Source organism: Coregonus clupeaformis, chromosome 33 (assembly GCF_020615455.1).
Source record: "Coregonus clupeaformis isolate EN_2021a chromosome 33, ASM2061545v1, whole genome shotgun sequence".
NCBI classification, from domain to species: Eukaryota; Metazoa; Chordata; class Actinopteri; order Salmoniformes; family Salmonidae; genus Coregonus; species Coregonus clupeaformis.
This window is the reverse complement of record NC_059224.1, coordinates 25,287,157-25,309,248: the sequence shown is the minus strand read 5'-3', so window position 1 is coordinate 25,309,248 and position 22,092 is coordinate 25,287,157. Positions and strand designations below refer to the sequence as shown.

At 44.5% G+C, this 22,092-nt stretch overlaps 1 protein-coding gene across 1 annotated transcript in view; it reads left to right on the top strand.

Moving 5' to 3' along the window:
• Positions 1-377: 377 nt before the first annotated feature.
• Positions 378-22,092, top strand: part of LOC121548894 (atypical kinase COQ8A, mitochondrial-like) — a 43,462-nt gene continuing 21,747 nt past the window's right edge. Inside the window, 4 exon segments of the mRNA XM_041860540.2 lie at positions 378-482; positions 14,587-14,769; positions 20,570-20,965; positions 21,062-21,128. Of these exon segments, the coding sequence (XP_041716474.2) occupies positions 14,605-14,769; positions 20,570-20,965; positions 21,062-21,128 (628 nt within the window). The 5' untranslated portion in view covers positions 378-482; positions 14,587-14,604.

The following is a 22,092-nucleotide window of genomic DNA, read 5'->3' as shown; positions in this document are numbered from 1 at the left end:
ACCACAGCCACAATCTCATAAACCCCGCCTATTTGTACAATTTCTCTTCTTAAAATGTTATTTTAAACATAACCTTAACCCTAACCTTACCCACACTGCTAACTTTATGCCCAACCCTAATCTTAAATGAAGACCAAAAAGCACATTTTTGTTTTCATACATTTTTACGATAGAGACAATTTTGAGTTTGTGGCTGTGCTATCTAGTGGAAAACACAGCTAAGACCGCCCTTATAACAGGAATCTGACTATTCATTGGAGAGTACACACTTTTCTTTGAAGATTGACCAATGAGGGATGAGTATTCAGCCACCACCTCTCCAGAACAGACCGCCTCTCTCAGTACACGACCAATAGAAGATGTTCAAGGGCAGGGTAAAAGGACCTTGACAATCACGGTTTTGAGTTGGTAAACATCGTTGACCTCATGGTGGGGGACGAGGCTGCATTGAAAATACATCCAGACGTTCGTAATTACTGGGGGTAAGGTTTTTTCTTTCTTTCTATGACAAGTAGCTATAGTGCTTGGAATAATGGAATAAATACATATTGCTTCTCCCTGGTTTGACAATTTGGACATTGCATTGGCGAAAAAACACATCTCATCTGCCTTAAAACGTGACCTAGCTAAGCTATGGCTAACGTTAATGTTATCAGAGTAACTAGCTGGATAGCTTATCCGAATGTCAGTGAATACATGTCTGAAAATTGTAGCTAGCTAGTTAGTTTACTGACATTGCACCGAGATATTTAATGCAAATCGGACGAAATGCAAACATTTTATCTGGCGGCCTCACCTGCTTAAACGATGTATTTTGTTTGCCCAGACTCAGCCATGATGCACTATAAATCTTACAAAATACAACATGTCATGTGCATGCATGGTCTGCTAGCTGGTGTGAAATTTAGCCGACAATAGCTGTTTCATAAGTGCTAATTTTCCTACATGCATTTACATCAGCTTGTAGAAGCGAAAGACGTCTCTATTTTGGAAAAAGTAAATAGGCAGAGTAATTCTGAGCATGAAGAATAATAATTTCTTTAAAAGTAATTTCCTCTCAATCTTAAATAAGCATGCCCCTTTCAAAAAATACAAAACTAAGAACAGATATAGCCCCTGGTTCTCCTCAGACTTGACTGCCCTTGACCAGCACAAAAACATCCTGTGGCGTACTGCATTAGCATCGAACTGTTCAGGGAAGTTAGGAACCAATATACACAAGCAGTTAGGAAAGCAAAGGCTAGCTTTTTTAAACAGAAATTTGCATCCTGTAGCACTAACTCCAAAAAGTTTTGGGACACTGTGGTCCTCTGTAGCTCAGCTGGTAGAGCACGGCGCTTGTAACGCCAAGGTAGTGGGTTCGATCCCCGGGACCACCCATACACACAAAAAATGTATGCATGCATTACTGTAAGTCGCTTAGGATAAAAGCGTCTGCTAAATGGCATATTATTTATTATTAAATCCATGGAGAATAAGAGCACCTCCTCCCAGCTGGCCACTGCACTGAGGCGAGGAAACACTATCCCCACCGATAAATCTACAATAATTGAGAATTTCAACAAGCATTTTGCAACGGCTGGCCATGCTTTCCACCTGGCTACAACTACCCCGGCCTCCAAATCAAATCAAATTTTATTGGCCAAATACAACAGGTGCAGACATTACAGTGAAATGCTTACTTACAGCCCTTAACCAACAGTGCATTTATTTTTAATAAAAAAGTAAAATAAAACAACAACAAAAAAGTGTTGAGAAAAAAAGAGCAGAAGTAAAATAAAATAACAGTAGGGAGGCTATATATACAGGGGGGTACCGGTGCAGAGTCAATGTGCGGGGGCACCGGCTAGTTGAGGTAGTTGAAGTAATATGTACATGTGGGTAGAGTTAAAGTGACTATGCATAAATAATTAACAGAGTAGCAGCAGCGTAAAAAGATGGGGTGGTGGGGCAGTGCAAATAGTCTGGGTAGCCATGCTTAGCTGTTCAGGAGTCTTATGGCTTGGGGGTAGAAGCTGTTGAGAAGTCTTTTGGACCTAGACTTGGCACTCCGGTACCGCTTGCCGTGCGGTAGCAGAGAGAACAGTCTATGACTAGGGTGGCTGGAGTCTTTGACAATTTTGAGGACCTTCCTCTGACACCGCCTGGTATAGAGGTCCTGGATGGCAGGAAGCTTGGCCCCAGTGATGTACTGGGCCGTACGCACTACCCTCTGTAGTGCCTTGCGGTCGGAGGCCAAGCAGTTGCCATACCAGGCGGTGATGCAACCAGTCAGGATGCTCTCGATGGTGCAGCTGTATAATTTTTTGAGGATCTGAGGACCCATGCCAAATCTTTTCAGACTCCTGAGGGGGAATAGGCTTTGTCGTGCCCGCTTCACGACTGTCTTGGTATGTTTGGACCATGATAGTTTGTTGGTGATGTGGACACCAAGGAACTTGAAGCTCTCAACCTGTTCCACTACAGCCCCGTCGACGAGAATGGGGGCGTGCTCAGTCCTCTTTTTTTTTTTTTCCTGTAGTCCACAATCATCTCCTTTGTCTTGGTCACGTTGAGGGAGAGGTTGTTATCCTGGCACCACACGGCCAGGTCTCTGACCTCCTCCCTATAGGCTGTCTCATCGTTGTCGGTGATCAGGCCTACCACTGTTGTGTCGTCTGCAAACTTAATGATGGTGTTGGAGTCGTGCCTGGCCATGCAGTCATGGGTGAACAGGGAGTACAGGAGGGGACTGAGCACGCACCTCTGAGGGGCCCCCGTGTTGAGGATCAGTGTGGCAGATGTGTTGTTACCTACCCGTACCACCTGGGGGCAGCCCGTCAGGAAGTCCAGGATCCAGTTGCAGAGGGAGGTGTTTAGTCCCAGGATCCTTAGCTTAGTGATGAGCTTTGAGGGCACTATGGTGTTGAATGCTGAGCTGTAGTCAATGAATAGCATTCTCACGTAGGTGTTCCTCTTGTCCAGGTGGGAAAGGGCAGTGTGGAGTGCAATAGAGATTGCATCATCTGTGGATCTGTTGGAGCGGTATGCAAATTGGAGTGGGTCTAGGGTTTCTGGGATAATGGTGTTGATGTGAGCCATGACCAGCCTTTCAAAGCACTTCATGGCTACAGACGTCAGTGCTACGTGTCGGCAGATCTAGGCAGCACGTGGGTTCCTAGAATGGCAGGAACAATAGGAAAATTGTGATGACTTTTTCCACATTTTGTTACGTTACAGCCTTATTCTAAAATGGATTAAATACATTGTGTTTCTCATCAATCTTCACACAATAACCCATAATGACAAAGTGAAAACATGTTTTTAGAAATGTTACGTAAGTATTCAGACCCTTTGCTATGAGACTCGAAATTGAGCTCAGGTGCATCCTGTTTCCACTGATCATCCTTGATGTTTCTACAACTTGATTGGAGTCCACCTGTGGTGAATTCAATTGATTGGATATGATTTGGAAAAGCACACACCTGTCTATATAAGGTCCCACAGTTGACAGTGCATGTCTGAGCAAAAACCAAGCCGTGAGGTCGAAGGAATTGTCCGTAGAGCTCCAATACAGGATTGTGTCGAGGCACAGATCTGGGGAAGGGTACCAAAAAATGGAACACGGTGGCCTCCATCATTCTTTATTAACCTCTTAAGGATCAGACCCTTTTTTCAATTTTCACCTAAAATTACATAACCAAATCTAACTGCCTGTAGCTCAGGACCTGAAGCAAGGATTTGCATATTCTTTATACCATTTTAAAGGAAACACTTCAAAGTTTGTGGAAATGTAAAATTAATGTAGGAGAATAACACATTAGATCTGGTAAAAGATAATACAAACCAAAAAACATGTGTTTTCTATGTCTTTTTCTGTTCCATCATCTTTGAAATGCAAGAGAAAGGCCATAATATCATATAGGAGTTTAGACGGAATTTGGATTTTGGCCACCAGATGGCAGCAGTGTGTGTGCAAAGTTTTAGACTGATCCGGTGAAGCATTGCAATACTGCACAATATTTTGTATCAAGTCTGGCCAAATGTGCCGAATTGGTCAATTGATACATTTTCATGTACATAACTATAGAGAACATACAGAAATGATATGGTAATACAAAATTAAAGTTTACACAATCCCAGGAATTTCATAGATGAATTATTAGCTTATACACTAACTTTCACACATCTAGATAGCGGGGCGGAGTGGGTGTGGAGCCAGAGATGGCAGGGGTTCAAACTGTTGAACCCAGTTCCTACATTTGAAAATAAAATTGATTTTATAAAACAAAACTATGCTACATTTTCTCTGGGACCCCCAGGATGACAAATCAGAGCGACATTACTGAAAGTACACTACCGTTCAGAATTTTGGGGTCACTTAGAAATGTCCTTGTTTTCGAAAGAAAAGCAATTTTCATGCCCATTTAAAATAACATTTATCAGAAATACAGTGTAGACATTGTTAATGTTGTAAATGGCTATTCTAGCTGGAAACGGCTGAATAAAAAAATGTAATGGAATATCTACAGAGGCCCATTATCAGCAACCATCAGTCCTGTGTTCCAATGGCACGTTGTGTTTGCTAATCCAAGTTTATCATTTTAAAAGGCTAATTGATCATTAGAAAACCCTTTTGCAATGCTGAAAACTGTTGTGCTGATTAAAGAAGCAATACAACTGGCCTTCTTGAGACTAGTTGAGTATCTGGAGCATCAGCAATTGTGGGTTCGATCACAGGCTCAAAATGGCCAGAAACAAATAACTTTCTTCTGAAACTCGTCAGTCTATTTTTGTTCTGAGAAATGAAGGCTATTCCATGCGAGAAATTGCCAAGAAACTGAAGATCTCGTACAACGCGGTGTACTACTCCCTTCACAGAACAGCGCAAACTGGCTCTAACCAGAATAGAAAGAGGAGTGGGAGGCCCCGGTGCACAGCTGAGCAAGAGGACAAATACATTAGTGCAGGGTTCTGACAAAATGAGATTTTCTTCCAGAAAATCACATTGTAGGATTTTTAATGAATTTATTTGCAAATTATGGTGGAAAATAAGTATTTGGTCAATAACAAAAGTTTCTCAATACTTTGTTATATACCCTTTGTTGGCAATGACACAGGTCAAACGTTTTCTGTAAGTCTTCAAGGTTTTCACACACTGTTGCTGGTATTTTGGCCCATTCCTCCATGCAGATCTCCTCTAGAGCAGTGATGTTTTGGGGCTGTCGCTGGGCAACACGGACTTTCAACTCCCTCCAAAGATGTTCTATGGGGTTGAGATCTGGAGACTGGCTAGGCCACTCCAGGACCTTGAAATGCTTCTTACGAAGCCACTCCTTCGTTGCCGGGGCGGTGTGTTTGGGATCATTGTCATGCTGAAAGACCCAGCCACGTTTCATCTTCAATGCCCTTGCTGATGGAAGGAGGTTTTCACTCAAAATCTCACAGTACATGTCCCTTTGCAGAAAAACAGCCCCAAAGCATGATGTTTCCACCCCCATGCTTCACAGTAGGTATGGTGTTCTTTGGATGCAACTTAGCATTCTTTGTCCTCCAAACACGACGAGTTGAGTTTTTACCAAAAAGTTATATTTTGGTTTCGATCTGACCATATGACATTCTCCCAATCCTCTTCTGGATCATCCAAATGCACTCTAGCAAACTTCAGACGGGCCTGGACATGTACTGGCTTAAGCAGGGGGACACGTCTGGCACTGCAGGATTTGAGTCCCTGGCGGCGTAGTGTGTTACTGATGGTAGGCTTTGTTACTTTGGTCCCAGCTCTCTGCAGGTCATTCACAAGGTCCCCCCGTGTGGTTCTGGGATTTTTGCTCACCGTTCTTGTGATCATTTTGACCCCACGGGGTGAGATCTTGCGTGGAGCCCCAGATCGAGGGAGATTATCAGTGGTCTTGTATGTCTTCCATTTCCTAATAATTGCTCCCACAGTTGATTTCTTCAAACCAAGCTGCTTACCTATTGCAGATTCAGTCTTCCCAGCCTGGTGCAGGTCTACAATTTTGTTTCTGGTGTCCTTTGACAGCTCTTTGGTCTTGGCCATAGTGGAGTTTGGAATGTGACTGTTTGAGGTTGTGGACAGGTGTCTTTTATACTGATAACAAGTTCAAACAGGTGCCATTAATACAGGTAACGAGTGGAGGACAGAGGAGCCTCTTAAAGAAGAAGTTACAGGTCTGTGAGAGCCAGAAATCTTGCTTGTTTGTAGGTGACCAAATACTTATTTTCCACCATAATTTGCAAATAAATTCATAAAAAATCCTACAATGTGATTTTCTGGATTTTTTTTTCTCAATTTGTCTGTCATAGTTGACGTGTACCTATGATGAAAATAACAGGCCTCGCTCATCTTTTTAAGTGGGAGAACTTGCACAATTGGTGGCTGACTAAATACTTTTTTCCCCCACTGTATGGGTTTTTCTTTGCAACTTATTTCTAAGTGAGCCCAAACTTTTGAACGGTAGTGTAAGTACATTATATACCTTCAGAGGTGAATGTAGCAAACCAGTTGCCATGATAAAAGTTTTCTGTTGTGCACTCTCCTCAAACAACAGCATGGTATTTTATCACTGTAATAGCTACTGTAAATTGGACAGTGCAGTTAGATTAACAATAATTTAAGCTTTCTGCCCATTTAAGACAAGCCTATGTCCTGGAAAATTTGCTGTTGCTTACAACATCCTTCTAGTCACATTAGCGCATGTTAGCAACAACCGTCCCGGTATAGGGACACCGATCCTGTAGTGGTTTTAAATGGAAGAAGTTTGGAACCACCAAGACTCTTCCTAGAGCTGGCCACCAGCCAAACTGAGCAATCGCAGGAGAAGTGCCTTGGTCAGGGAGGTGATCAAGAACCTGATGGTCACTCTGACAGAACTCCAGAGTTCCTCTATGGAGATGGGAGATCCTTCCAGAAGGACAACCATCTCTGCAGCACTCCACCAATCAGGCCTTTATGGTAGAGGGGCCAGATGGAAGCCACTCTTCAGTAAAAGGCACACGACTGCCCACTTGGAGTTTGCCAAAAGGCACCTAAAGGACTCTGACCATGAGAAACAAGATTCTCTGGTGTGATGCAACCAAGATTGAACTTTTGGCCTGAATAACGTCTGGAGGAAACCAGGCACCATCCCTACGGTGAAGCCTGGTGGTGGTGGCAGCATCATGCTCTGGGGATGTTTTTCAGCGACGGACTGGGAGACTAGTCAGGATCGAGGGAAAGATGAACGGAGCAAAGTACAATCAAATGTATTTATAAAGCCCTTAGAGAGAACCCTAGGCACACAGCTACGACAACGCAGGAGTGGCTTTGGGACAAGTCTCTGAATGTCCTTGAGTGGCCCAGCCAGAGCCCGGACTTGAACCCGATCTGACATCTCTCCACAGACCTGAAAATAGCTGTGCAGCTACGCTCCCCATCCAACCTGACAGAGCTTGAGAGGATCTGCAGAAAAGAATGGGAGAAACTCCCCAAATACAGGTGTGCCAAGCATGTAGCGTCATACCCAAGAAGAATCAAGGCTGTAATCGCTGCCAAAGGTGCTTCAACAAGGTACTGAGTAAAGGGTCTGAATACTTTTTTTTATAAATGTGCAACATTTTCTAAAAACCAGTTTTTGCATTGTCATTATTGGGTATTATATGTAGATTGATGAGGGGGAAAAAACAATATAATCATTTTTAGAATAAGGCTGTAACGTAACAAAATGTGGAAAAAGGTATGGGGTCTGAATACTTTCTGAATGCACTGTATAAACAGTTATCAACCAGAGGAAGAGAACATATGTGGGCACGTTTTCCAAACCACACGCAACATTTGCTGTAGGGTGCCACGCGTGATGGCAGCATCCTGGAAAGACACTTGACCAGCTGGTGTGAGGAAGTAGTCCTTGAGGTTGTTGCGCACGTCTATAGCAACTCTGGTTGCCCTGTCTGCCAACATGTTTCTTGGGTCCAGGAAGCTGGTGTCCACTTGTACCATCTTTCTCCACTATCCTGGACGCAGGTCCCCAGTAGGTGTGGGGTGGATGTACCGTGTTGATGACTCTGTGTTGTCAGTGTCTGTGGTGCAAAGGTAATTGTGGAGGGCCACGCAGGCCTAGAGCTGTTGCGGTGACCGTATTACCGCCACACCGGCAGTCACGAGTCATGAAGGCAGTCAAATTCCACGTGACTGTTTAGACACAGTAATTAGACTTCTCTAAGCTCTGATGCTGCTGATGGTCATTAGTAGCCTACCAAACTTGCTAACTGCCTGGGACTCAGCACTCTATTTTTCCCTCTAATCACTCTGACATCAATGCAAATGTATTCGAAAATCTAAGCAAACACTTCATGAGAGCTCATGTTGTGCAACATTTCAATAGGCTATGCAATTCGCGCGAGAACAGATAAATGCACATTTGTAATAAAAGCATTACATGCATAATTGCATTTGCTGTCACTTTTGATAATGGTGTTTGCCACTAATGGAACTTTTGTGCTTATAACCTACTACAATGTGTCCATAGCTGCGCTTATAAAGTGAAGAAATAGCCTAATAGTTTATCAACATTTTAAGTTAAACTTTCTGATCTTTTGCATTAGCCACATTGTGTAAAAACGTTTTTGGGATGCTAGTGGTTGTATTCATTTGGGATCTATCGCATCCCACAACTGTCCCAGACTGTTTGGAATATTTATTTCTCACACAGAATAGAATAGGTTGACCTTTGTATTATGGGGGATAGAAGATTGACATAGGCTAGTGCTTTTGCTGTTCGTTAGGCCTACTCATCTTGTTTGCTGACGAAAAGTAAAAGTTATTCCAATATCTTCAATATACACCTCGGAATTGGATAAGGACGTGTGCAGTTGCGTCCCCGATGGGTCTGTCTTCACTTGTAGCCTGTGAGAAAGGCCCGATCACGTGATGGAGCGCACAGCACTCAGGGAGAAAGGCACAACTGCCACTGGCCGCAAAAGGCTTGGATTTTTTTTAGGGTGCATTACGGCCACACAAACGGCATGCCGCTGTGAAATTCTAGGCAGTATCAAGTGCTTGTCAAATTGTGAATGAGTGACTGATGGTGTGTACAGCCTGCGCAAAAAACAAAGCCGAGCTCATGCCTTTCAAGCGACTTTTAAAAAATCATCATTAGTCTTATCATGCAGCCTTACAATGTATAAAAAATTAAAACGTATAGCCCAATGTTTGTAGAACAACTAAAGTTACATTAATAACTCTAAAATAAGCATATAGTAATACCTATTTATTTGGTAACCGCTCAACACAGAATAGCCGCATGTGCGCACTCCCTCAAATCGTTTGGAGAAAATATCCTTTCTATTTTATTCAGCTTTATTCAATTGTATTCTTCATACTATAAAATAATGCCACAGAATTCTAAGGAAATCTTGTCTGCTAAATGAACTAGTGTAGCCCACAGCCTTTTGGCATAGCCAGATCAGGACCTAACATAAGGACAATTCATGGATATATTGTGAAGGTGTAGGCTATATTGCATGGATTTATTAGACTTTTTAAATGTAGATGTTCCAAAGGTCAGCATCAGTGGCTTGTAGACTATTTGTGGAAGCCAGAAGATGCTAAATGTGTTTATGTTAATTAAAGGTAAATTACTGTGAAACCGACAGTTATTTGCTTGACAATCACCGGCTGACGGAATTTTGTGACTGCCACAGCCCTACACAGGCTTACATAATGGTCTCACCATTCTCTGAGGCAACCTCAAGGGCTCGTTCCAGGATCCTCCATCTTAAAGCAAGGATCCCAAAGCAGTTCTCTGAAATTCTTCTGGCTCTTGAGTGGTGGTAGTTGTAAATCTTCTTGATGTCATCAAGGCCAGAATAACCTTTTTTTGAATAGAATAAGCATTTCCATTCATATTGAACAGGAACATGAAGGCTATCAAACGTGTACTGTAACAACTGTGTAGCCTATGCTTTGACATAGGCCCCCATCCTCTTACTGAGATGCCAGATCACTTTTATGTGAGGCATATAATTACGTCTATATTGGTATCATTTTCACGTCCCATTTATTTAATGTATCTTACCCTCTCTGATGCATCGTCTTCCACAAAGACATGGTTTCTGTGTTTGTGTCCCTGGCAAGCACTCTGGCCATGGTACCGGCAGCTGGCCTGCATTGAGTTGGGAGCTGAACTTGCTTCGTGAAAAGATTCCTGCATCTCCCTCCCGACCATATGCGCCCACCTCCTTCATGGAGAAGTCCATTTTGCCACGGAGGGATAAGCAACAACATCATCCTTCAGGACATGCCAGATAGCCTGGCACACTTATGTGATTCTTATCTTATAACTCGCAGCGATAATTTACTGTGTGCTTCCACTCACCAAAAACCGAAAGGGTCACAGGCAGCCTTTTTCCAGCACTTACCGGCAAGCTGTGAGTTCTCTCATGCAAGATGTGAGGTGCCAACATCCGAAAGTATTGAAAATGTCTTTCCTCGTCAATGCTTCACATAGGTTGGACAAGAGAAGTGTATTCTCCATTGTCCCTTCTTGTAGTGATCAGTGGACGAACTTGCCATTTTCTCAGTAAAAAAAAAATAAATCTGAGTAGTAAGAGCAGTTCACGCTCTAGCAATTGCAATTCATAGAGACATGTTTGCTTCTGTGGCTAAAAAGTAGCGTCATATAGCATAGAACACCAGACTAGCCTGACAAGTAGTGTCATAAAGCATAGATCACCAGACTAGCCTGACATCTAGCTAGCTAGTATTTGTAAACTCGTCGCTAGCTAGAGTTAAAAAAGAGTGCCTTGCACTCTCTTACTTGGTAAGCTATTCTGGCTAACTAAGCCCCCTAGCTTCTGTCTGGCCACTCTCCCATAAAGCCCAGATTGGTGAAGTGCTATAGAGACTGTTGTCCTTCTGGCAGGTTCTCCCATCTCAGCCAAGGAACTATGTAGTTCTGTCAGTGGTCTTTGGGTTCTTGGTCACCTCCCTGACCAAGGTCCTTCTTGCCCAGTTGCTCAGTTTGGTCGGACGGACAGCTCTAGGCAGAGTCAGGGTTGTTCCATATTTGTTCAATTTCCCAGTGATGGAGGCCATTGGGCTCTTGGAAACTTTAAACACTCTAGAAATTGTTTTATACCCTTTCCCAGATATATGCTTCATCACAATTCTATCTCGGAGATCTACGGACAGTTTCTTGGACTTCATGGTATAGTTTCTGCTCTGACATGCACTGTCAACTGTGGGACCTTTATATAGCCAGGCGTTTCTTTCTAAATCATATCCAACCAATTGAATTGGCCACAGGTGTACTCCAATCATGTTGTAGTCACATCTCAAGAATGATCAAAGTAAATTGAATGCACCTGAGCTCAATTTGGAGTGTCATAGCAAAGGGGTGTGAATACTTATGTAAATTTATTTTTCTGTATTTCATTTTAAATAAATGTGCAAACATTTCTTACCCATGTTTTCACTTTCTCATTATGGGGTATTGTGTGTAGATGGGTAATGGAAAATATATATTTAATCAATTTTGAATTCAGGCTGTAACACAACAAAATGTTGAATACAGTGAGGGGAAAAAATATTTGATCCCCTGCTGATTTTGTACGTTTGCCCACTGACAAAGAAATGAACAGTCTATAATTTTAATGGTAGGTTTATTTGAACAGTGAGAGACGGAACAAAAAAATCCAGAAATACGCATGTCAAAAATGTTATAAATTGATTTGCATTTTAATGAGGGAAATAAGTATTTGACCCCCTCTCAATCAGAAAGATTTCTGGCTCCCAGGTGTCTTTTATACAGGTAACGAGCTGAGATTAGGAGCACACTCTTAAAGGGAGTGCTCCTAATATCAGTTTGTTACCTGTATAAAAGACACCTGTCCACAGAAGCAATCAATCAATCAGATTCCAAACTCTCCACCCTGGCCAAGACCAAAGAGCTCTCCAAGACAAGGCTGGAATGGGCTACAAGACCATCGCCAACCAGCTTGGTGAGAAGGTGACAACAGTTGGTGCGATTATTCGCAAATGGAAGAAACACAAAAGAACTGTCAATCTCCCTCGGCCTGGGGCTCCGTGCAAGATCTCACCTTGTGGAGTTGCAATGATCATGAGAACGGTGAGGAATCAGCCCAGAACTACACGGGAGGATATTGTCAATGATCTCAAGGCAGCTGGGACCATAGTCACCAAGAAAACAATTGGTAACACACTACGCCGTGAAGGACTGAAATCCTGCAGCGCCCGCAAGGTCCCCCTGCTCAAGAAAGCACATATACAGGGCCGTCTGAAGTTTGCCAATGAACATCTGAATGATTCAGAGGAGAACTGGGTGAAAGTCAACTCGCCGTGTTTGGAGGAGGAGGAATGCTGCCTATGACCCCAAGAACACCATCCCCACCGTCAAACATGGAGGTGGAAACATTATGCTTTGGGGGTGTTTTTCTGCTAAGGGGACAGGACATCTTCACCGCATCAAAGGGACGATGGACGGGGCCATGTACCATCAAATCTTGGGTGAGAACCACCTCCCCTCAGCCAGCGTATTGAAAATGCGTCGTGGATGGGTATTCCAGCATGACAATGACCCAAAACACACGGCCAAGGCAACAAAGGAGTGGCTCAAGAAGAAGCACATTAAGGTCCTGGAGTGGCCTAGGGAGCTGAAGGTTTGAGTTGCCAAACGTCAGCCTCAACCTTAATGACTTAGAGAAGATCTGCAAAGAGGAGTGGGACAAAATCCCTCCTGAGATGTGTGCAAACCTGGTGGCCAACTACAAGACACGTCTGACCTCTGTGATTGCCAACAAGGGTTTTGCCACCAAATACTAAGTCATGTTTTGCAGAGTGGTCAAATGCTTATTTCCCTCATTAAAATGCAAATCAATTTATAACATTTTTGACATGCGTTTTTCTGGATTTTTTTGTTGTTGTTCTGTCTCTCACTGTTCAAATAAACCTACCATTTAAAATTATAGACTGATAATCTCTTTGTCAGTGGGCAAACGTACAAAATCAGCAGGGGATCAAATACTTTTTTCCCTCACTGTAAGTCAAGGGGTATTAATACTTTCTGGAGGCACTGTGTATGTGTTTTGTGTGTGTGATTGAGCGTGTGAGTGCAGGGGGAGTCTGGCTGGCTAGTATGCAGTAGTTACTCAGTTGCCAAATAAATGAGGCAACGTTACGGTGACCTTGTTTCAAGATTTGATTTGAAGTCTCAGGGAGTGAGGGCGTCCTTGAAATTAAAATGTTTTCTCTATTATATGAAGAACCATTTGATGCATGGCTATGTGACATGACTTACTGATTTCTATGCACCCTGATTTGTAAAGAGAATATCAGACCCATAAATGGTGTCTGGAAAGAAGGCTATAAGCAAGATATCGTTGCTTGATGATTTGATTTCACCACCAGCTATGAATAACCATACAAGCCATTGACTAACATTAAGTCATGCTGTTTTTTTTTCAGGGGACCTTGTTGTTTCCTCAGTGAGTAAGCAGCCTGCTTGGTTCCCAACTACCTCAGAACACAGGCCAATTCTAAAGCCCTCTGAGTCTCAGGATGGCCAAGCTGTCACCAAGCACAAACAATCCTTCCTTTGACTAGCTTAACTCTTCTGTTCACTAAATCCTATGTATTTGGTATTTTATTAGGATCCCCATTAGCTGTTGCAAAAGCAGCAGCTACTCTTCCTGGGGTCCACACAAAACATGAAACATGGCATAATACAGAACATTTAAGGAACTGCTCAAGGACAGAACTACATACATTTGATTTGATTTTGATAGTGTTTGGTTAAGGCCAGCCCAGTTATGTCAGCAATGAGATTTGAAAAGGGCAGATCATCTAGTTGTAAAGCCACATTTCAGTGGCCTTTCTCTATCACTCACTGATGAAAGAAACTTGTGAGTATGACCATGCATTATAGCAAAAAATAACTGACCACCAGTGGATACTATCAAAGTCCTGCACTGCGAGCCAGGCAAGGGTACTTTCCATGCCAATCCTTCCCATTTCCTTCCAGAGAATCTTTAGTAAAGTAGAGACATGCTCGTGTTTGTTGTAACGTAACACCTTTAATTCCCGGTGTAGCCCAGGTGTTGGCAGTCATTACTTAAAGGTTTGTCCCCTGGTCTCAGAGTGAAAACATGTTTAACCTTTGCAAGCTTGTCTTGGCCGTGGTAAGCCTTGATAACAGCTGTGTTTTTCTGTCTGCCCGACCAGGTACTCTAGTTGTTGACTGACTGCAGTGCTGAGTGGATAGCTGGCCAATAGCCTGCAATACTTAAACCTCAGCCAGTGGCCTATAGTGTTGTGACTTTCACATTCTCCAATAGGCCATTCGTGACTGTACACAATTCTTATTTGACCCGTATTTCCTTTCCCTTTGTCAAACTGTTACATTCACTATTGAATTGACATTCATTGTTATGAAGTTTTGTCTTAGATTATACACAAAGAGTTACAGCACGACTAGGCCTACTTTCAGTACATCTAGCCTCAGACTATGTTGTATGTACACACTGTCGACTTTGGTATGTAACTCCAACCTAAACAAAAAAAAAATGATTCTTTCCACATTTCTGTTCTAGGTGTGAGGGAGACCCATCATGGCAGGTGACATGATGTTGGTGATGCTTGGCTTGACCAAGCTGAGCCAGGCGGTAATAGAGACTCAGGCCATCACACTGCGTATTGGAGGAGCCCAGGCCATGGCCCAGAGCATGCAGATGACTGCAGAGCAGAGCCTGGTAGTAGCCATGCAGAAGATGCAGGTGGGTAAAGCAGGAGATGAACAGGGCTCTTCTATGGGGGTAGTGGACAACCATGTGAGCAAAGTCAGGCACTAGACCTGGGCTACTATCTCAGAAGGGTCTCTTGTCACCCATTCTGATCGCTTCACACTTCTGTAGATCAAAGTAGTAGTAGTAAAAAGGCATTGGGTTTCAAGTGTAGGGTTGTAAAACATGATCTCTCATGAGTCTCATATCATGTATGCAAGGTATTGTTACATTGATTGTCTTTTTCAATGTCAGACAACACCACCTCCAATGGCCAGATCTAAAATGGATGACAGAGCGTTACATTTACATTTAAGTCACTTAGCAGACGCTCTTATCCAGAGCGACTTACAAATTGGTGCATTCAACTTAGGATAGCCAGTGGGACAACCACATCTTGATCACAGTAAGTACACTTCTTCAAACAAGCAGCTGTGAGCAAAGTCAGTGCAATCAGGGACAACTACATCTCGATCACAATAAGTACATTTCTTTAAACAAGTCAGTGCTAGCAGGTGAAATAAGTCAGGTGTTAGTTTAGACAAAATACAGTGGTAGTAAAGGGGGGGTAGAAGGATTACGATTATACTATTCGAGGTATTCCTTAAAGAGGTAGGGTTTCAAGTGTCTCTGGAAGGTGGTCAGTGATTCCGCTGTCCTGGCGTCGTGGGGGAGCTTGTTCCACCATTGGGGTGCCAGAGCAGTGAATAGCTTTGACTGGGCTGAGCGGGAACTGTGCTTCCGTAGAGGTAGGGAGACTAGCAGGCCAGAGGTGGATGAACGTAGTGCCCTCGTTTGGTTGTAGGGTCTGATCCGAGCCTGAAGGTAAGGAGGTGCCGTTCCCCTCACAGCTCCGTAGGCAAGCACCATGGTTTTGTAGTAGATGCGAGCTTCAACTGGAAGCCAGTGGAGTGTGCAGAGGAGGGGGGTGACATGAGAGAACTTGGGAAGGTTCAACACCAGACGGGCTGCAGCATTCTGGATAAGTTGCAGGGGTTTAATGGCACAGGCAGGGAGCCCAGCCAACAGCGAGTTGCAGTAATCCAGACGGGAGATGACAAGTGCCTGGATTAGGACCTGTGCCGCTTTCTGTGTAAGGTAGGGTCGTACTCTGCAAATGTTGTACAGCATGAACCTACAGGATCGGGTCACCGCTTTGATGTTAGCAGAGAACGACAGGGTGTTGTCCAGGGTCACGCCAAGGTTCTTTGCACTCTGGGAGGAGGACACAATGAAGTTGTCAACCGTGATGGTGAGATCATGGAGCGGGCAGTCCTTCACCGGGAGGAAGAGCAGCTCCGTCTTGCCGAGGTTCAGCTTGAGGTGGTGATTCGACATCCACACTGATATGTCTGCCAGACATGCAGAGATGCGATTCGCCACCTGGTTATCAGAAGGGGGAAAGGAGAAAATTAATTGTGTGTCGTCTGCGTAGCAATGATAGGAGAGACCATGTGAGGATATGACAGAGCCAAGTGACTTGGTGTATAGAGAGAATAGGAGAGGGCCTAGAACTGAGCCCTGGGGGACAACAGTGGTGAGAGCACGTAGTGCGGAGACAGATTCTCGCCACGCCACCTGGTAGGAGCGACCTGTCAGGTAGGACGCAATCCAAGAGTGAGCAGTGCCGGAGATGCCCAACTCGGAGAGGGTGGAGAGGAGGATCTGATGGTTCACAGTATCAAAAGCAGCAGATAGGTCTAGAAGGATAAGAGGAGAGAGAGTTAGCTTTGGCAGTGCGGAGAGCCTCCATGACACAGAGAAGAGCAGTCTCAGTTGAATGACCAGTCTTGAAACCTGACTGGTTAGGATCAAGAAGGTAATTCTGAGAGAGATAGCAGGAGAGTTGGCTAGAGACGGCACGCTCAAGAGTTTTGGAGAGAAAAGAAAGAAGGGATACTGGTCTGTAGTTATTGACATCGGAGGGATCGAGTGTAGATTTTTTGTGGAGGGGTGCAACTCTCGCCCTCTTGAAGACGGAAGGGACATACAGTGGGGGGAAAAAAGTATTTAGTCAGCCACCAATTGTGCAAGTTCTCCCACTTAAAAAGATGAGAGGCCTGTAATTTTCATCATAGGTACACGTCAACTATGACAGACAAATTGAGAGAAAAAAATCCAGAAAATCACATTGTAGGATTTCTAATGAATCTATTTGCAAATTATGGTGGAAAATAAGTATTTGGTCACCTACAAACAAGCAAGATTTCTGACTCTCACAGACCTGTAACTTCTTCTTTAAGAGGCTCCTCTGTCCTCCACTCGTTACCTGTATTAATGGCACCTGTTTGAACTTGTTATCAGTATAAAAGACACCTGTCCACAACCTCAAACAGTCACACTCCAAACTCCACTATGGCCAAGACCAAAGAGCTGTCAAAGGACACCAGAAACAAAATTGTAGACCTGCACCAGGCTGGGAAGAAGCTGCAATAGGTAAGCAGCTTGGTTTGAAGAAATCAACTGTGGGAGCAATTATTAGGAAATGGAAGACATACAAGACCACTGATAATCTCCCTCGATCTGGGGCTCCACGTAAGATCTCACCCCGTGGGGTCAAAATGATCACAAGAACGGTGAGCAAAAATCCCAGAACCACACGGGGGACCTAGTGAATGACCTGCAGAGAGCTGGGACCAAAGTAACAAAGCCTACCATCAGTAACACACTACGCCGCCAGGGACTCAAATCCTGCAGTGCCAGACGTGTCCCCCTGCTTAAGCCAGTACATGTCCAGGCCCGTCTGAAGTTTGCTAGAGTGCATTTGGATGATCCAGAAGAGGATTGGGAGAATGTTATATGGTCAGATGAAACCAAAATAGAACTTTTTGGTAAAAACTCAACTCGTCGTGTTTGGAGGACAAAGAATGCCGAGTTGCATCCAAAGAACACCATACCTACTGTGAAGCATGGGGGTGGAAACATCATGCTTTGGGGCTGTTTTTCTGCAAAGGGACCAGGACGACTGATCCGTGTAAAGGAAAGAATGAATGGGGCAATGTATCGTGAGATTTTGAGTGAAAACCTCCTACCATCAGCAAGGGCATTGAAAATGAAACGTGGCTGGGTCTTTCAGCATGACAATGATCCCAAACACACCGCCCAGGCAACGAAGGAGTGGCTTCGTAAGAAGCATTTCAAGGTCCTGGAGTGGCCTAGCCAGTCTCCAGATCTCAACCCCATAGAAAGTCTTTGGAGGGAGTTGAAAGTCTGTGTTGCCCAGCGACAGCCCCAAAACATCACTGCTCTAGAGGAGATCTGCATGGAGGAATGGGCCAAAATACCAGCAACAGTGTGTGAAAACCTTGTGAAGACTTACAGAAAACGTTTGACCTGTGTCATTGCCAACAAAGGGTATATAACAAAGTATTGAGAAACTTTTGTTATTGACCAAATACTTATTTTCCACCATAATTTGCAAATAAATTCATTAAAAATCCTACAATGTGATTTTCTGGAATTTGCACAATTGGTGGCTGACTAAATACTTTTTTCCCCCACTGTAGCCATCGGTCAAGGATGAGTTGATGAGCGAGGTGAGGTAAGGGAGAAGGTCTCCGGAAATGGTCTGGAGAAGAGAGGAGGGGATAGGGTCAAGCGGGCAGGTTGTTGGGCGGCCGGCCGTCACAAGTCGCAAGATTTCATCTGGAGAGAGAGGGGAGAAAGAAGTCAAAGCATAGGGTAGGGCAGTGTGAGCAGGACCAGCGGTGTCCTTTGACTTAATAAATGAGAATCGGATGTCGTCAACCTTCTTTTCAAAATGGTTGACGAAGTCATCCACAGAGGGGGGGGAGGAGGAGGATTCAGCAGGGAGGAGAAGGTGGCAAAGAGTTTCCTAGGGTTAGAGGCAGAGGCTTGAAATTTAGAGTGGTAGAAAGTGGCTTTAGCAGCAGAAACAGAGGAAGAGAATGTAGAGAGGAGGGAGTGAAAAGATGATAGGTCCGCAGGGAGTCTAGTTTTCCTCCATTTCCGCTCGGCTGCCTGGAGCCCTGTTATGTGAGCTCGCAATGAGTCGTCAAGACACGGAGGGGAGGACCGAGCCAGGCGGGAGGATAGGGGACATAGAGAGTCAAAAGATGCAGAAAGGGAGGAGAGGAGGGCCGAGGAGGCAGAATCAGGAGACCGGAGGGAGAAGGATTTAGCAGAGGGAAGAGATGATAGGATGGAAGAGGAGAGAGTTGCGGGAGAGAGAGAGCGAAGGTTGCAACGGCGCATTACCATCTGAGTAGGGGCAGAGTGAGTAGTGTTGGAGGAGAGCGAGAGAGAAAAGGATACAAAGTAGTGGTCGGAGACTTGGAGGGGAGTTGCAGTGAGATTTAGTAGAAGAACAGCATCTAGTAAAGATGAGGTCAAGCGTATTGCCTGCCTTGTGAGTAGGGGGGGGACGGTGAGAGGGTGAGGTCAAAAGAGGAAAGGAGTGGAAAGAAGGAGGCAGAGAGAAATGAGTCGAAGGCAGACGTCGGGAGGTTAAAGTCACCCAGAACTGTGAGGGGTGAGCCATCCTCAGGAAAGGAACTTATCAAGGCGTCAAGCTCATTGATGAACTCTCCAAGGGAACCTGGAGGGCGATAAATGACAAGGATGTTAAGCTTGAATGGGCTAGTGACTGTGACCGCATGGAATTCAAATGAGGAGATAGACAGATGGGTCAGGGGGAAAAGAGAGAATGTCCACTTGGGAGAGATGAGGATTCCTGTGCCACCACCGCGCTGACCAGATGCTCTCGGGGTATGCGAGAACACATGATCAGACGAGGAAAGAGCAGTAGGAGTAGCAGTGTTTTCTGTAGTAATCCATGTTTCCGTCAGTGCCAAGAAGTCGAGAGACTGGAGGGTAGCATAGGCTGAGATGCCTTGTTGGCCGCAGAACGGCAGTTCCAGAGGCTGCCGGAGACCTGGAACTCCATGTGGGTCGTGCGCGCAGGGACCACCAGATTAGAGTGGTAGCAGCCACGCGGTGTGAAGCGTTTGTATGGCCTGTGCAGAGAGGAGAGAACAGGGATAGACAGACACATAGTTGACAGGCTACAGAAAAGGCTACAATAATGCAAAAGAGATCGGAATGAAATTAACTAAACATCTGCGGAAGCGAGAGAGCGGGGCCTCCCTCGACTAACTTCCGCAGAACAACTTGGCAGAACTGTCTTTGTTTCAGGGACAGTCTTCGTTTTGGGGACAGCTGCCGCTGAACAAAGAGGTTGTGCTAATAACACTAAGCTAATTGCCTAGCACAAGTGTAGCCACTCCCCCTCCTATTGAGTTGTAATCTGCAGAGAACAAAAGAAGTGGCTGGACCTGCGTCCAGTGTGAATGGGTAGCAATCACTTCTTAAGCAGACTGGGTAGCTTACTAACTATGACAGACAGACAGAGCCAACACAGTTTACAAGTTAAAACAATTCTACTTACAGAATCAGTGTCAAATAGCTTCCTAGCCTTTCTTTGTGCCTAATTTAGTGTGAGCTCAACAAAAGATTGATTCATAGAGCTTTGTAATCTTATAATGGCTGAGTTACGGTCTGTACAGCTGACTGCAATTTGTTTTTACAGCGTAGGAATAGTCCAATAGTAGAGAACAAAGCCCCCACTAAGCATGGCCTGCTGTGGATGTAAAACAGTTTGACTTGAGGCAGACCAATAAGGTGGCCCTTAGTTAGGGCCAAGAGTTTTTCCTGACCGCATGACCTGACATGGAAAATATCTGGGAAAATATCTTGGGCCATGAGTTTTTCCTGGTCAGGACAATCCAGCGAAACCACTCCACAGTTCCTCATTGACCTTCCATATCTGTTCCAGGAGTTTTGTGGGCAGCAGCAAAGTGTGTCTGATGACTTCCCAGCAGACATGGACAGCAAGTATGACTTCTCCGGAGCAGAGGGGAGCAGCATGGACCGTGGGGAACACGTAGGGTCAGGGTTCAGGGAAGAGGGACAAGGCTTCTCCTCAGAGGGGATGGGGACCACAGACCGAGCGACCTGCGGGACGTACAACGGCCAGGCCTCAGTCAAATCCAAGCTGTTTGAGGGCTACAAGAACCCCAACAGCCAGTTCTCAGGACAGATCCGTTCCTACCTATCCTATAGATCCTACCGCTCCTATCACCAGGATGGCTCGGGGGTTGGGGGCCTCACGGCCGAGGCCATGGAGAAGGCCAGAGAAGCCAAGAGGAATGAGAAACCACACAAACAAATGGTACGTCTACACATCTTCTCTCACTGTTACCTGTGTCTCAGAGATGTACTGTGTGTGTATGTTGTCTACCATTGTGTTGTTCTCTCTTTGTTGTAGCTCAGTGAAAGAGCACGAGAGAGAAAGGTACCAGTGACACGGTTAGGGAGACTGGCTAATTTTGGAGGTAAGGCTGTACGTTATTTTGATTTCTAATATGTTTTATTATTGCTGTGTATTTGAATTTGAAGTGCACAAAAGGCTACCATTACAAATGTCAAGTGTATTATATTATCTTTGGGTAGGGAAAGTACTGAAAATGTGATTGGATCAGTAAGATATCGCTGTTGATTACATTGCTATAAGTATTAAGAACTTGATCCTTTTAACTTGGGAATTTTGATTTAGTGGCATCAACATAAGGCTCTAATGTCAAAAATAGCACTTTATTCTGTTTCTGGCTTGAGGTCACCTTTTGATCCCCCATTTCATCCAGACATTACATTAAAGGAAAAGTCTTATGCGACCGATCCACACAAGGCAAACGTACTCTTCTGCCAAAAACATTCAGTGACCACTATTGCTGTAACCAGTGTCAATATCTAGAAATAGAGCCTGTATTTCGTCCTATATATTTTTTTTACCCTATTATGTTACATTATGTCCCCTTCTCTCACTCAAGCCACCCGTGTACCAAAGTGTCCCACCCACATGCCCCTATGTTTCCTGTCTGTGTCTGCCTAACACAACCCTAGTGTACAAAACAGTGCCCGTCGGCTTATCCTCAACTTGATATATCTACTGCCTGTATGCTGCAGGCCAGTGGGTGAAAGGTGGCCTGTGTGTCTTCATCCTGTGAGTGAGTTGTCCTCTGAGACCTCTCCTCTCCCCTTGACGGCTGGAGGTTAATCTGCACTTTGACCAGTAGTAGGCCTGCAGAGCAGACTACAGATTAGCTACGTGGGAGTTCTTAACTAGTCAAGCCAGTCAACTGCTGCCTCCTCAGAGAAACACAGGCTGAGTTTACGCAGGCAGCTTCTTGGCAAAAGAGACGATCTGATTGTTCAAAAGACTATTAGTAAAAAAATATCTGAATTGGGCTGCCTGTGTAAATGCAGCCACAGAGAGGGAAGCCTCTCTACCCTTATCAA